The sequence below is a fragment of the Purpureocillium lilacinum genome, assembly GCF_023168085.1.
Source record: "Purpureocillium lilacinum CBS 284.36 DNA, scaffold_1, whole genome shotgun sequence".
Lineage (NCBI taxonomy): Eukaryota > Fungi > Ascomycota > Sordariomycetes > Hypocreales > Ophiocordycipitaceae > Purpureocillium > Purpureocillium lilacinum.
Genome location: NW_027072111.1, coordinates 6,955,164 through 6,969,437, shown reverse-complemented (window position 1 = coordinate 6,969,437; position 14,274 = coordinate 6,955,164). Strand labels below are relative to the sequence as shown.

The 14,274-nt window shown below is 57.5% G+C and overlaps 5 protein-coding genes across 5 annotated transcripts; 4 read left to right on the top strand and 1 right to left on the bottom strand.

The window, feature by feature from the left end:
- Positions 1-590: 590 nt before the first annotated feature.
- On the top strand, positions 591-1,264 carry PLICBS_001721 (uncharacterized protein; the record flags this gene model as incomplete). Its single annotated transcript, XM_018317187.1, has 2 exons — positions 591-882; positions 966-1,264. 2 exons carry the CDS (start codon positions 591-593, stop codon positions 1,262-1,264), a joined length of 591 nt encoding a protein of 196 aa, XP_018182712.1.
- A 130-nt stretch (positions 1,265-1,394) lies between these two features.
- PLICBS_001720 (uncharacterized protein) lies at positions 1,395-2,988 on the bottom strand (the record flags this gene model as incomplete). Its single annotated transcript, XM_065599895.1, has 3 exons — positions 1,395-1,442; positions 1,502-2,764; positions 2,857-2,988. 3 exons carry the CDS (start codon positions 2,986-2,988, stop codon positions 1,395-1,397), a joined length of 1,443 nt encoding a protein of 480 aa, XP_065455967.1.
- Positions 2,989-6,031: 3,043 nt separating this feature from the next.
- On the top strand, positions 6,032-6,553 carry PLICBS_001719 (uncharacterized protein; the record flags this gene model as incomplete). Its single annotated transcript, XM_018317190.2, has 2 exons — positions 6,032-6,357; positions 6,418-6,553. 2 exons carry the CDS (start codon positions 6,032-6,034, stop codon positions 6,551-6,553), a joined length of 462 nt encoding a protein of 153 aa, XP_018182715.2.
- Positions 6,554-8,076: 1,523 nt separating this feature from the next.
- On the top strand, positions 8,077-9,136 carry PLICBS_001718 (uncharacterized protein; the record flags this gene model as incomplete). The annotated part of the gene is made up of 3 exons (XM_018317191.2): positions 8,077-8,510; positions 8,566-8,922; positions 8,980-9,136. 3 exons carry the CDS (start codon positions 8,077-8,079, stop codon positions 9,134-9,136), a joined length of 948 nt encoding a protein of 315 aa, XP_018182716.2.
- Positions 9,137-9,748: 612 nt separating this feature from the next.
- On the top strand, positions 9,749-13,956 carry PLICBS_001717 (uncharacterized protein; the record flags this gene model as incomplete). Its single annotated transcript, XM_018317192.2, has 4 exons — positions 9,749-11,614; positions 11,995-12,705; positions 12,797-13,793; positions 13,865-13,956. The coding sequence occupies 4 exons, from the start codon at positions 9,749-9,751 to the stop codon at positions 13,954-13,956; spliced, it is 3,666 nt and encodes a 1,221-aa protein (XP_018182717.2).
- Positions 13,957-14,274: the final 318 nt, after the last annotated feature.

The following is a 14,274-nucleotide window of genomic DNA, read 5'->3' as shown; positions in this document are numbered from 1 at the left end:
AGGCCGCTACTCTCTACCTAGATTGATGTTACCATGCGTATTGCGTTTATCCAATATTGGTGTCATGCTGCCCACGGAAACTCTCAGTCGCGAAGATGCCTCCATGACGCAGACATGTATCGGCTGGACATTGTCCGATTCATCATCGGAATCGAGGCAAAGCGTGAGCGCTGGCCCAGTGAGCGACAAAACGCAGGCGGCACTTCAGGTTGAAGTGCGATTGGCCATCATCGTGATAGTCGATCACAAGGTATGATGTGTGAGTGCCTATCTCATTCACTGAGCCGTGCGGGCAGGGTAGTTGCAAAAGGGCCCCCTGTTGTTCAACTATCGAGTCGCCTCATGGTCGATCTTGTTCACGCGTTGCAGGGCACCAAGGCTAGAGATTCACGGTCCTGTTCCCAGAAGGCGGGGCAGCTTCAGCTGTCGCCCCTACAGAAGTTCCCAGTTGACGACAAACTCCTCGGGTCATCCTGCCTTGAATCACCGCTTCTTTCACAAAAAGACATCAAATCACTACCACCCGAATCTGAGTGAATCGACCATTCAAGATCGCCTTGTTCGCTCAGACATCGACCGCTGTCGCAATCATGCCTCGCACCGCCCTCTTCGTTGTCGACATACAAAATGAGCTCGCCGGGGATCCGCAGACGGAAATCCCGCACGCGGCGCGCATTCGCGCTGCTGGAGACAAGATCCTGAGCGCGGCGCGGAACCTTGCATCGTCGGCTCCCGAGGGCAAGCAGCCGGCGCTGATTGTGTTCGTGCAGCACGAAGAGCGCCCTGAGCAAGGCACACTGGTCAATGGCAGCGAGCCCTGGAAACTCGTGTTCAACCCCCACGACGGGGCCAAAGACGAGATTTTAGTCGCCAAAACAACCCGTACGTGGAAGTCCTCGATTTATCGGGAGATGACTGCCGTCGCGAAAGAATGCGACCCTGTAAATGCAGCTAATGTGAGCCAGGGGACACATTCGAGTCCAACCCACACCTGGCGGAGAAGCTCAAAGAACAGGGGATTGATAGTATCATCGCGTTTGGCATTCAGAGCGAATGCTGTGTGCAGGAAACATGCAAAGGAGCTTTGTCGGCGGGCCTTGGAGTGACGATTCTCCGTGGAGCGCATTCGACATACGACGACAAGCAAAAGCCGGCAGTAGATATTGAGAGAGGTGTCGAGGAGATGCTGCAGTCGCGCGGCGCCAAAGTCGTACCCTGGGAAGATGCAGTGGCTCGCTGGCAAGAAGCTGGTGTGGTATGCTGATCGGTCGCGACTCGCGATTGAGCATGCTTCAAGGCCGTGCAGCGACCACGTGGACCGAATGGCTGTCTTGTGTCCTCGATTGTTTATTTAGGCTCACAGTTGCAACTGCGCTGGAAATGGCGATCTGCTGTCATCGCCCGATCTCCCTCTGCGTCTGGACATCCGTGACCTCCGTAGCCTCGAGCGAGGTACATCTCCCGACAATCTCGACATCACATCATCCTCCAAGACTGGCACCTCGCTCATCGGATCTAGAATGTCAATGAAGTCTGACACCTCCTCCGGGAGCGGAGTCTCAAAGACAGCCTGGATATCTCCGTGCGGCGAGAAGCCAGTGAATCGCCAGCTTCTACTCGGCCGCTTGGGGCGGGCCCAGAGACTTCGCCGCTCGAAGAGGCTGATGATGATGAGGATTGGTGCATTGAAGAGGCGAATGAGCGCGACGTTGATCGTGTGAAACCGTCGGGGAGACACTACCGACTTGACGGGAAGAAGGATCGCCAGGGCGAGAACGTTAAACGGTGGAGGGTAAGCAAATATGGCATCGCTCTTGACACCTTCAAAGGTGAGAACAGTGCGCCGAAAACGGATCTCGGCCGCCTCGTCCGCAATGATTCGCGAAAAGGTATTCGTAAGTAACGCGACCAGGATGGTAAGGAAGAGAGTGTTGCCCAAGAACGCAAAGGCAATGATGAGCATCGGGCCAAAGACGACGTGGAAGCGCGTCGATTCTTCAATGCCTGTGCCATCGAGGCCAAACCATATCCATAGCAGCCACTTCGACACGGTCGACCAGCTCGGAGCGCTGTCCTCCCCACCGCGACTTTGGTCAGATGTGATGAGCCACTGAAGGGCAAGGAGGAAGCCGAGAAAACACCATATGGCAAGAAATGTGACGAGGGTGAAGTCTTTCATCATGGCATGCAATGAGATGAAGACAATGTTGTGCGGAAGCAAAGTAAATGCAATGCGCGTCAGCAGAACCGGCGCTGCAATGCAGAGAATGTGCAGGCCAAAGCCATCGTGCAGCTGTCCAAGCGCGATGTCGTACACGCGCACGAGCAAGTAAGCTGCGTACACGACGACAAACGTCGCGTCAAGAAAGGCCCAGAGGCTCTGCGCGTGGACTTCCCATCCATGCTCGATGATGGCGGCAAACTCGTGCAGCGCCCAGCCGGCCGTATAAGCGCAAAAGAGCAGCTCCCACGGATTGTGATCCAGTCTACGATTGACCATGGTCAAAACGTAAAGCATCAACAGGACCAGGAACTCGACCATTTCGACAATCGCTCTAATGCGTGGCACTATAAGCCGGTGGTGGTTTAGCAGCCGAGCTCCGTGCGGGTCGTAGAGTGATATTGGTCGGTGCTTGTAGTGGTCGGGCAGCATGTCGACGAAACTCAGCGGCGTATACACAATTTGCCCACTATGTACGGCGTCGACGACGCGCTGACATGCCGAGGACGCCACAAAGGTCTTGCTCTCGGATAGGATGGCGAGCTCCAGTGCTGTTAGCTCATGCTCGTGCCCGCCACGATCCTGGATCGGCCAGTGCAGCTGGCGGCCCTCGCGCTCGATGTGAACAGGAGCACCTTGGAAGGGATCATGGCCTTCGACAAGAATTCGCGCGAGTAGCAATAGTCCCGCCTGGCCGGGGTGATCTTCGTGGAAGCGACGGAGGACTCGCGTGGCCACAAGCTCGCATAAAGTCGCTCGGGCGCCATTGACGGATTGGTATACAAGCTGAGATTGTTCGCGCAGGAAGTGGACGCGATTCACGAGGAGACAGTAAACTGGACCAGTAAGTGGCGATTCGTGGGTGTGACCCTGGTGGTCCGTTGGAAGAGCAGGGTAACGGACCGACGGTGGTGTCTTGCGGATCGTTGAGGCGGTCCACGAGTGGTCGAACGATGAGCGCGTTCAAGCTGGGCTCGCGAAAATGCTCCAGTGTGTAGGGGTCGTCTGTCGGCCGTCAGCCTACAAGAAAGCACCTGGCAGCACCAGTGGGATTCTACCGATGCTGGCGAGGACTAAACGTCGGATCCTGTGGACGTTTGTTCAGTTCCAGGGCAAGCAACGGGCGGGCAAGACCAGACGTGGCAGTTTACCGATGGATGCTGGTATATATCGGCAACGGCGTCAGCGGAGCCTCGCTGTTAGATGCGCTGGAACGCCTGTCGGCTTCCTCGTCGTGACCTTCAACGGATGGCAAGTTGAAGCTTCGTGCCCAGTCGCTGGGGATCCCATTCGGAAGAAATTCCATTCTCTGCGAATCACGGCCAGCGACGAGTCAATATTCAAAGTGAAAAGAGAGAGAAAATGCGCTGAAGCTGCAACCAACAGTCTACGAGATAGCCGCCACAGGGCGCAACCCCATCAGCGTGAAGTGGCCACGCTCAGGCCTCCAAGCGACAGAAATACCGCACGAGTCGGAGCGGCTCCCGCGGCGCGCGCTGCACGACACAATCCAACGCGTGACAATGAGCAATGAACAAAGTACATAATACCGTAATATTTAATGTCGATCCCATGAGTTGCACCGCGCCCTGCCTAGCCCCAAGTTGGCTGGGGGTAGCCGTGGTCAGGTAACGTAGGCGGGTAGGCGTGACCTGTTCCCCCATTCAGGAATTGCGCCCACCCATGTCGCGGTGACGATGCGAATAGAGCCTCGCCTAACAGCTTACACGGGCGGCTCCATGTCCGGATTCTGCCCGCACCCTGCGAACCAAAGAGATAAATCCCTCACGATTACACAGAGCAGCAGAGCTAGCAGGCAGATGGAAGCCTTTCCCGCTGCATGTCTCAAATCTGAATCAATTCCAGGAACTGCCTGCACCCGAAAAAACATCTCGCGGAGCGACGCGATCACGACAAACTCTTCATCGCTTGCATTCACTCTCCTCTTGCAGCAGTTTCTCGAGGCCGGGGCATGGCCGAATCGCCGGCCCCACATGCGCCGGCCTCCCGCAGCGCCGGGTCCGACGCGGCGCCCGTGCCGCCGGCCACTCACAATAACGTCGCCACTATTGCCGCGGCGGTGTGCGTGTCGCTGACGCTTTGCATCGCGCTCGGGTTGTACGTGCTACGAAAGCGCGTCTTTCGGCTTTTGGAGGTTCAGAGAGGGTCATCGCCGCGCAAGAGCAGTCAGACCCGACTGTCCTTGGAGGACCTCGAGACGATGCGCGTGATTCGATACACGGTGCCGTCACAGCTGGCTAATATTGGGGCCGGAAAGCTTGCCGACGAGGAATCATGCACTTGTTCCATTTGCACCGAGTCTTTTATGCCGGGCGCCCGCTTGCGACGACTGCCCTGTGGGCACGCATTTCACACCGACTGCGTTGATCCGTGGCTGCTTGAACGCTCCGCCACATGCCCACTATGGTAAGCAGCTTGCCTTCGACATTCCCAACCCTGCTCACGCGTCAGCTAACGACCGGCCTTGCAACATCAAGTCGAACCAATATTCTCACATCCCACCAGCGGGCAGAGTTAGCATATAAGCTGCCGCAGCGGCCTCCCCACGCGCTAGCCTCTAGAAGCTGGCTCCGGTCCTCCTCACGACACAATGAAACACAAGTTAAGCACAGCCAACGGAAAAATTGAAAGATGTAGTTGGCCGAATAAAGTCTAACGGAAGCCGCAGACAGCGCAGCGTCGCGGACAGATGATCGCACTGCAAAGCGTACCTAGCGTTCACTCGCACGGGCCAGGGACGGCGTGGCAATCCACTCTCGGTACGCAGGCAGGCCGGGTGCGAGAAACCTTGCCAGCGGTCTCGGAGGTGGCGGAGCTTCCAAAGGCCGCATCGGTGCTTCGACCAGAGTAAAATGTGACTTTTGGATATGTAAGCGGCGGTATTCGATGGCATGCCGAGCCTTGACAAGGAAGCACACTCGACGAGTTCGCGGCTTGAGGGTGTACAATAATTCCACACGGGTGCTGCAGCACCGAGCAAACTTGCAATGCGCGCTTAGGCGACGCGTTGATTGATGACACTACCCACCGGACGAAAGAAGAAGCATTCTTCCGGTCCGTAAAGTGTCACATCGAGCGTCAGGCTTACGATCTGACCGTCAGCCAAGATAGACGCTGCCATCCCAGGTTCTTCATGTAGACAAAACGAAGCCGGCCATTGCTCTGGACCCCGTGGAACAGGAAGTGTTCGATTCGTGGACGTGTCAGAAACAAGGGATGCGAACAGCGTGCAATTGCTCCACTTGAGATGCGACGTGGAACAGGAAAGGCGCCCGACATGGAAGTACAAACAAGACCACCTCTCCGTGATGGGGCCCTCGCAATGTGAAAAAGTCGATTGACCGTCTGGCGGTGCTCTCAACCTCAGCCATAACCGCGAGGCTATGTAGTCGGGAGAGGCTACGACACTGATCGAACCCGCTCTGCCACAGGTTGTCCCCAGTGTCATCACCCGGCCAAGCGGCCGATCGCTCCAGCTGAATACGAAGCTAGGCCAGTTAAGCTTCACCTGCTACCGCCGGATGTCCGGACGGTTCGAGCGAATGCAACTTCGTATTCCAAAGCAGGGAGACGTCTCTGCCTCTCGGCCCCGCATGCCGCTCCGCCGTGGCTCGGTAGGTATTACCGCGAGGTCGGCAAATGACGTCGTGATCTCCAGGGGCGATGCATAATTGTGGCCTGGGGGATTCCCGGACAAAGGGACTATTTAAAGGTGCAACACAGCCGCATCAAAGTTATCGTACCTTTACTACACTCCCACGCAGACGACTTCATTCCATCTCAGACACCATGCATGCCCTTGCCCTGGTCACCGCATCGCTGGCTACCCTTGCCGGCGCCGTTCCGACCAGCGAGAGCAAGCCATCCGAGAACATCGCAATTAGCAACTTCACTGTGCGCAAGGACAGTTCTCCATCTGGCACCAAGATCAACGTCGTCGACTTCAAACTCAGTGGCAAGGACGCCAGCAACCTCTCGTGCACCGCCCAGAGTCCTGACTTCCCCACGCCAAAGGAGGTGACGACCTGCGGAGACTCCAAGTATAGATTCAGCCTGCACGCTGGCAAGGACGGAAATGAATTCAGTTTGAGGATCTACCATGAGCTAGGCCTCGCGTAAGTTGGCCCATTCGTTCCGATCATGAAGTTGAAGGGCTGACGAGTAGGCGCATGTAGCGTTGGATACTGGGGCCAGGGCAACGTGCCTACATACTGTCACGCTGGGGGCAACGGCCCCACGGACTTTGTCTGCACCCAGGTTGCGCCTGTGGATATTGTCATTGACAACACACCCCCTCCGATTGACCCATAGATGGAGCGTCAGGGTACCAATGTCCGTGTGCATGTTTTGGCCCACCTCATGGAGCTTTTGCAACCCAGGCGGGTAGTGCAAGAAGTACAGGGTGCTCTTGGAATGGGCATCACGGCGATGGTACGTATCGAGACGGACGCTTCCTCGGAGCCCAGGCAGTCCGAGACGCAGTCCAGGAGAAGCTTAAGATCAAGTGGCAGGATGCATTGAATTGGTCGAATACAGCCAGGTTGTCTTTGATGATGGCCGGAAGCGCCCAGCGACCAAGCAACTCATTTCTCCCAATCTGGGGCAGTTAGTCAATGGCTAATGCCAAACCATGACGTGCTCAACATGTACCTCTAGGGCCTCAAATCTATCTCTCAGCGACTCGACTGCCCCAGATTGGTTTCCTGTGGCTTTATATCTGAGGGCACATTTGTTAGTTCCAATCGTATCAAGTCGGCACAAGACAAAAGCCCATGAGCCGACGAGACTATTGGGGTTTTTCGCTTATTCTCATCCGACTGTGCAGACCAGCTCTCATTCAACTTTGCTATATGTTTTCCTAGTCGGGGCAGGGTATGGTGGCATGTTGTCCGTTGCACTAGTCGCGACCGTTGCGGCGGTACCTCACCACGACCAAGCTGTTCCTACCTCGGCAACCTACGCATTCCGGTCTACGGGATCCACGACGGGTGTCACCATTGCCTCGGCAGTGAACCAGAACTTGCTTCAGGCAGATTTGCACCGGCATTTTGACGGCCGTGAAGGGCTCAGCAGATGTGATAAAACGCATCGTAGGGTCCTTGGAGGAGCTGAATCACCTGCCGAAGGGCTGCGACGATGGCGTCCACGAAGCCTACGGGGTTGCGCTGTGGGGTTTTCCTAGTAGGACTTGGCGTATCGGGGCTGGGACTCTTATTTGCAAGCCCGTTGAGGGAGCACAAGCTATAAAATACGGTCTCTCGGGAAGACGATTAGCCGCATCAGGTGCGCTACGGCATGGATCGGTGCTGCGTCTAGCTGGGGCGCAAGAACATGCATAGACCCCACGGTTCGGTTGCGTTGGTGAGAAAACCTCCCAGGACAAATTCTCGGCGTATTTCTCGATAGAAAAATATATCGCATGCGGGAGGGAATGGTCTCTCGTAGATCACGCAGTTTGCCACGTTCCCGAAAAAGAGTGCTACCGTGAGTGAAGAGCCCTGGTTGCATACACGTCGCCTGGTGGCCTCATTGGTATCTGATAGCACTTGACTAGACCAATGTATGGCAGTTGCAGGGCATTCGGTTCGGCATTGCCCTTGCACGTTGCATTTGAAACTTGGGAACGTCGGCTATGGGCCAGCATAGCCGTATCAGTCATCAATCCCGCCTTCTCCCCACAAACGAGCACGACATCCCCAGCATTTGCCGATACAGATGAACGGCAGCCCGAGGATTATAAAGTCCTTCATCTACCAATCTTCCCAGGCGAAAATAATATCTCGTTTTGACACCTTCAGAGCTACTTTGGCAATTCCCATCGTTGTGCCTTAACAATGGCTGATGCCAATCGCGTCGTCGTGCCCGCGACTTACACCAACCCGCCCGACAGTCATGTCCGCGTAACCAACTATCCAGAGACGGCTGCCGGCGTCACACCGATCCTGGTGGCGACGCTAAATCGCCCCGACAAGCTCAATGCAATCACTTCAGGGATGATCCAAGACCTGATCGGGTTATTTCGCGCCGTAGACGTCGACGACCGTGTCAAGGTTGTTGTCCTTACCGGCGCGGGCAAGGCGTTCAGCGCCGGCATTGATCTCACAATGGACACGAGCCAGATGAAGAACCAGGAGGCCGTGGGCGAAATGCGCGACCCAGGAGGCACGCTTGCGCTGGCCATGTTCAATTGCAGCAAGCCCATCATCGTGGCCTACAATGGGCTCTCGGTGGGCATCGGCATGACGTCCACTCTTGCGGCAACGATCCGGTGAGCGCAGGCCCTTAACCTGAAATGAAAATGGGTAAATATCTCATCAATCTAGAATCGCACCTCGAACTTCAGAGTTTGGCTTTCCCTTCTCGCGAATCGGTCTGACCATGGAGTCGGCGAGCTCCTTCTTCCTACCACGCATGGTCGGGTACAGCAACGCAACATACCTCCTCGCGACCGGCAAGAGGTATCCCGCCGACTCGCCCGTATTGAACGGCATTTTCGCGGAGCTGTTGCCCGAGCCGAAGGACGTCCTTCCGCGAGCCCTCGAGCTGGCTGAGGATCTCACCACCAATGTGAGCCTCATGGCCGTCTTTCTCAATAGACAGCTCATTTGGAGGAACCCCGGGTCGGCGGAACGCGCGCACCTGGTGGACAGTCCTCTTCTGTATGACATGTTTGGCGGAAAGTGCGTTGCTCCTTGCCGAATTCACCGTCGAAGTGTCACCGTACTAATGCGCAGCAGCGACCACCTGGCGTTCAAGAAAGCGTTCTTTGGAAAGCGTAAGCCGGAGTTCAAAGACACTGTTGTGGCTAACGCGCCCCGGACGTTCCCCTGGTGGGATGAACTGTCTGTACAGACCCGACCCAGGGCAGACAATGGAGGGCCCAGCAAGCTGTAGAGGGCCTGGAGAATACTGTGCATCTTGGGTGCAGGTATCTATAGCTGCGGCTTCTGTGCCGTGCAATGCGAAACAATTTGTGTCCGTGTCAAGAGCTTGTCTAATAGTCATACTAAATCCACATGAACTCTGCGCCCCGCGCAGCATTTTGCCTTGTTCACAGCGCTCTTGTTTGGCCCCCGCGACAGGCCGGGGTTGCCAACCATGACATGGAGGCTGTGCAGTGGTGCTGTTCCACCAGTGAAGCCAGCGAAACAGCGACGCTTATGCACAACGGCTTCCTAGCGTTGTTGGAAGCCTGCCAGGGGAGTAAGCCTCGCTGCTTCGCCATGCAACAACAGCTGAGCACTGTTTGCCTAGCTGGGCTGGTAAAAAGTAGCCAAGAGCCGCCTCTGGCGATGCAGTCTTTACCCCGCCCGAGAACACGCGGCGTTTGCCGCATGTCACAGAGTCATGGGTGCACGCCTATCAAGTCTCTTGAGAGATGCTCTGGGGCGGTTTCGTCCGCAAAGCTTCTCATACAACGACCAACTTGACTCCTACTCGATTCGATTGCTGACCTTTGTTCGCCCACCATGGTACACATTTGGCATTCGCAAACCGCGGCTTGTCATGTCCAAGTACAGCATGGATAATCTGCCCAAGTACGTCACGCTGTCCTATACCTGGGGAGCGCCGCAAGACGGAAGTGATGGGGGCGAGTATGGGCAGAAATCGCCCATACGTGTCAACGACCAGTCGTTCCTCGTGCTGCGCAACCTTTTCGAGGCGTTACAGGGCTTGCATCGACGATGGAACTTCGAGGACGATACCCAGCACCTGTGGATCGACGCCATCTGCATCAATCAGCATGACCTCGGCGAGAGAGCCGCTCAGGTCGGCATTATGGACCAGGTGTACAAGCGATCTTCTACGACGGCCATCTGGCTGGGGGCAGCAGGGCCTGAAGCTGACGCTACGATCCAAATGTTTGAAGCAATTCGGCGCATTCCATCAGAGGAGTTTGCTCCGTACTACAGGCAACATCCTAACGGCGCAGCACCGCCTGCCACGTTTTGGCTCAAGCACGGTCTCTCCAGCTTCGACGACGAAGAAACATGGCGCCCTGTGGTGCGGTTGTTTGAGCACCGGTGGTTCAACCGCGCGTGGATCATACAAGAAGTCACGCTTTCGTCCAAGAATATGTACGTCTTCTGGGGTCGTCACGCCATGACCTGGGACGACCTTGGGCACGTTGCATTTGCGGGACAAGTCGCGCGGCTCGGGATAATGACAAGCCAGCCTGCGTTAACACGGTATCTCGCTGGAGACACGGCAGCTGGGGAGGTCTATGACTGGGTTGTGCGCGATCCGCTCGTGAACAGCTTCCAGCTGTGGTACAATCGACACAGATATCTGCAGCGGAGCCAGACACCGCATGATGACACGATGCTGAGGGAAATGCGCGCTCTCACGGGATGCAAGGCGGCTGGAGCCGCATCGTGGCTCATGTACTTTGCCTTGTCCAACAGGTGGGCAGATGCGTCGGACGCGAGAGATAAGGTCTTTTGTCACGTCGGGATGGTGAACAACATTGCGGCCCAAGACGGTCTGGCTCCGTCGACCGTGCGGCCAAATTACTCTGCTGCAGTCGACGCCGTCCAGCTGTACAAGCGGCTCATGACGGAGCTGTTGCAGGAGACAGACAGCCTCGCGGTCCTCATGGCCATCAGCGACCCTCCTTCGGCGCGGCTGGCTGGGTTGCCGTCTTGGGTGCCAGACCTGTCAAGGCGACACGGGCTTGACCTGATGTGGTCCATCCGACCGCAATTCGATGCTTGCCGGGCGAATGCACAGAGATCTAGACACGGGTCTAGGATTCTCATCAACGGAGACACCCTGCATGTCAATGCGGTTGTCATCGGGTCAGTGGCGACGTTGAGCGCATCACTGCCCGACTTCCTTGGTCCCGCCTGGCATAGCTGGGCCGGCCAGCTTCTTGGCCTCGACCCTGTGTACCGCTACACAGGCGAATCACGCGTTGAGGCGTTCTGGCGGACGGCTCTGATGAATTCCGTCGGCCGCAGACTTCCCGCGCAGTGGCCCGGCATCAGCTCGGCGGGCGACATGTTCCGCGCGTACATTCTGCAATGCATGACGAGGTACTACCCCGGCGCCGGAGCCGACAGTGCGACGCGCGAAAAATACTTGTGCGAGCTCCGCGACGTGAACGAGTTGGCGGCGGCGGACTGTTCGGGGCAGATGCCGTCGTTTAACGGGCTTGGAGGCCTAACGGCGCAGATTGCAGGCGTGAGCGAGGAGGATCTGATGGAGCTACCGGACTCGGCGGTACTGGAGGCGCTGAGCGCATGCGTTGACAAGGCGTCGGGGTTCCTGATCGGGATGGATAGCAGCATGGTGAACCGGCGGATCGTCATGTCAAGCGAAGGGCACATTGCCAACGCGCCCATGTGGACGGAAATCGGCGACACGATAGCCGTGCTGGACGGATGCCCCTGCCCAGTCGTGCTCAGACCCGTGACGGCAGGTGGAGAGCCATCGTCGTCATGCTGGAGCTTGGTCGGTCCCACGTACGTGCACGGGGTCATGTATGGGGAGTTTGTTGGAGCCGAGTCGGCATGGCGAGACTTGACGATCCGATGATGGCTTGGGCCTGGGCATCTGAAAAGCGCCAGGGACCAGACACGAACACATGCCACTCTGGCAGGGTCCCTCACCTTATTAGAAATCGCGGTGCTTTAAAGTTCAACTGTCACGACGCCTTCTTGGTTGATGGCGGGCTCGCCGTCTACTGATTGGATGGCCCAGCTCGGGGCAACCCGAGCCCAGGTCGGCCCCGCAGCTGACGGGCTAACAAGTTGATGAGGCGATCATTCCGTGCCGAGGATGTGCTGACGGTGGCCCACCCGGCCTCCACGGGGGCTGCGACCCGGAGCCTCCATAAGTCCACCTGGCTGACTGACGACGAACCGGCCCCCGCGGGACGAGGCAAGGACGAGCGCCGGACTTGTCAACATCATCAAGACTCTGGTCGTATCATCAAAACATTCGAGCAGATCATCAAGAGCAGCTTCCGGGTCATGGATCTTGCCATGCCTCTGCATCCCGTGGACGGGCAGGCTGGCCAGGACGACGGCTGGCCAGACTGCATCCTCACCTCCCGGCCCATCCCCGGTGCCTGGCGTCCCTCCGTCGCCGCCGACCCGAATCTCTCCGCCATCCTCTCCGCCTCCAGCTACCCCTTCCCCACTCCGGGCCGCCGGCAACGCCCGAACGCGTCCATGCCGGGTTCCCGTGCAGCCCTGTACGGCGGGCTGCATATGGAGGCCGCGGTCCCCTGGGAGGAGCCGGCGGCGGCGGCAGCGGGCTACGACGCCGCGACCAGCGAGTCCGACTCGGCGGAGCGTAGCACCCCGGATGCTGTGGTGGAAGCCCCCAAGGCAAAGCGGAGACGCAAGAGCCGCGCGCAGGGCAGCGCAGAGGTCATGGACAAGAGCAGCACATCGGAGAAGAAGGTTGGCCGGCCGAGAAAGGCCGTGGACACATCTGATTGTGATGACCCCGAAGAGGTGAGTATCGCCACGCGAACCCCCTTTCCCCCTTGCTGTTGCGACTACGTCATGGGACTGGAACTGACCCAAGCGTGTGACGCGATCGCAGAGACGACGACGACAAATTCGTCTCGCCCAGCGGGCCTACCGGTTGCGCAAGGAGTCGCGCATCTCGTTCCTCGAGGCGCGCGTATCACAGCTCGAGACCTCCGTGGATAAGATGAGCGCGGCTGTCGTCTCATTCGGCAGCAAGCTGGTGGAGTCCAAGGTCCTCATTCCGCATGCCGAGCTGAGGGAAAGCTTGAGCGAGACGGTCCAGACTTGCCTCGAATCGGTGCGCGAATCTAGCAGCCGGGGAGAGGACGAGCAGGACATGCAGCAATTGTCTTTGCAGACACAGGCTGCCACCACCACGCCGAGTATGCCCTTGGAACTATATACTGCGCCCCTACCGCCAGTCGACCTGTCGCTCCTAGGCCCTGGCAATGGCAGTCCGGCAGGCAGCGGAGGAGTGCTGCACCTGAAACACGCCGAATTCATGGAGAAGTTGCACACATCCATCGTCTACTATGGGTATTCGTTACTGGCGGACCCGTCGACGCCGTTGGAGCTTCTCAGCCGGCACTTCCGACTGACCCTCGCCGTCATGGACCGGACACGCGTACTGGCGTACTTTGCGGCAGCTCTTCAGGCCAAGCTGAGCAGGGGCAGGATCACAGGGGACTGGGGCGACATGCCGTTCTTCCAGTTGGGCGGCGCGGGCTCACACTATTCGTGGCTCACGGAGAGAGACAAGCTGATGCAGAACCAAATTGCGAATGGCAGCAGCAAGCAAGAAGAGGCCGATGCCGCCTCGGCGGCGTTGGCGCTATACTCGCGTCGGTCGAGGGGCTGGCCAAGGATCGCCGTATCGCCGGACACCCTCCCGTCAGACGTTCAGGACGAGCTTGAAGGCGAGTGGTTTGACATGCAGGACCTGGAACTGTTCCTACGTGAGCGCAACACCAAGCTGTTCCGTGTCGATGCCGCTGGTGCGCCGACCGGTTCTACCCCGAAGCCAGCACCACGATCGAAGGGGTTCATCAACGCCGAATGGCTTCTGCGAAGTAAGTGTGCTGCCATTGATCCTACGTCGGTGCAAAACCCCATATGACCAAACATTGCTGACTTCTCATAGCTCTGCTGCACCGGGCGACATGCCTGGGCCGTTCAGCCGGCTTTCGCCGGCGCGACGTCGAAATGGCGCTCAGCGGTGTCATACATTCATGAACTGTACCCGTACCCGCGTATCGAACATTGGGAATCGATCAAAGGCCACTTGGTGCCCTGGATGGAAATTGTTAGCGGTCGTTTTTTAGCAAGCTCATTAGTGACGTGCAATTGCATCAAAAGAAAGAACAAGCTCGGAATGGGCCGAAGCGCGGTCAAGCCCGACAAATCTCCACTTGAACGCTACTGCGTCCCATTCACATTCGCGTGTGGTTCGTCAGGGTAGCCCAACTTTCATTTCGAACATACGATCATTTTACGTAAATAAAAGGGGAGCGAAATTCTCGTAGTCTTGCCACACCCCCTGGAGAGTCGATT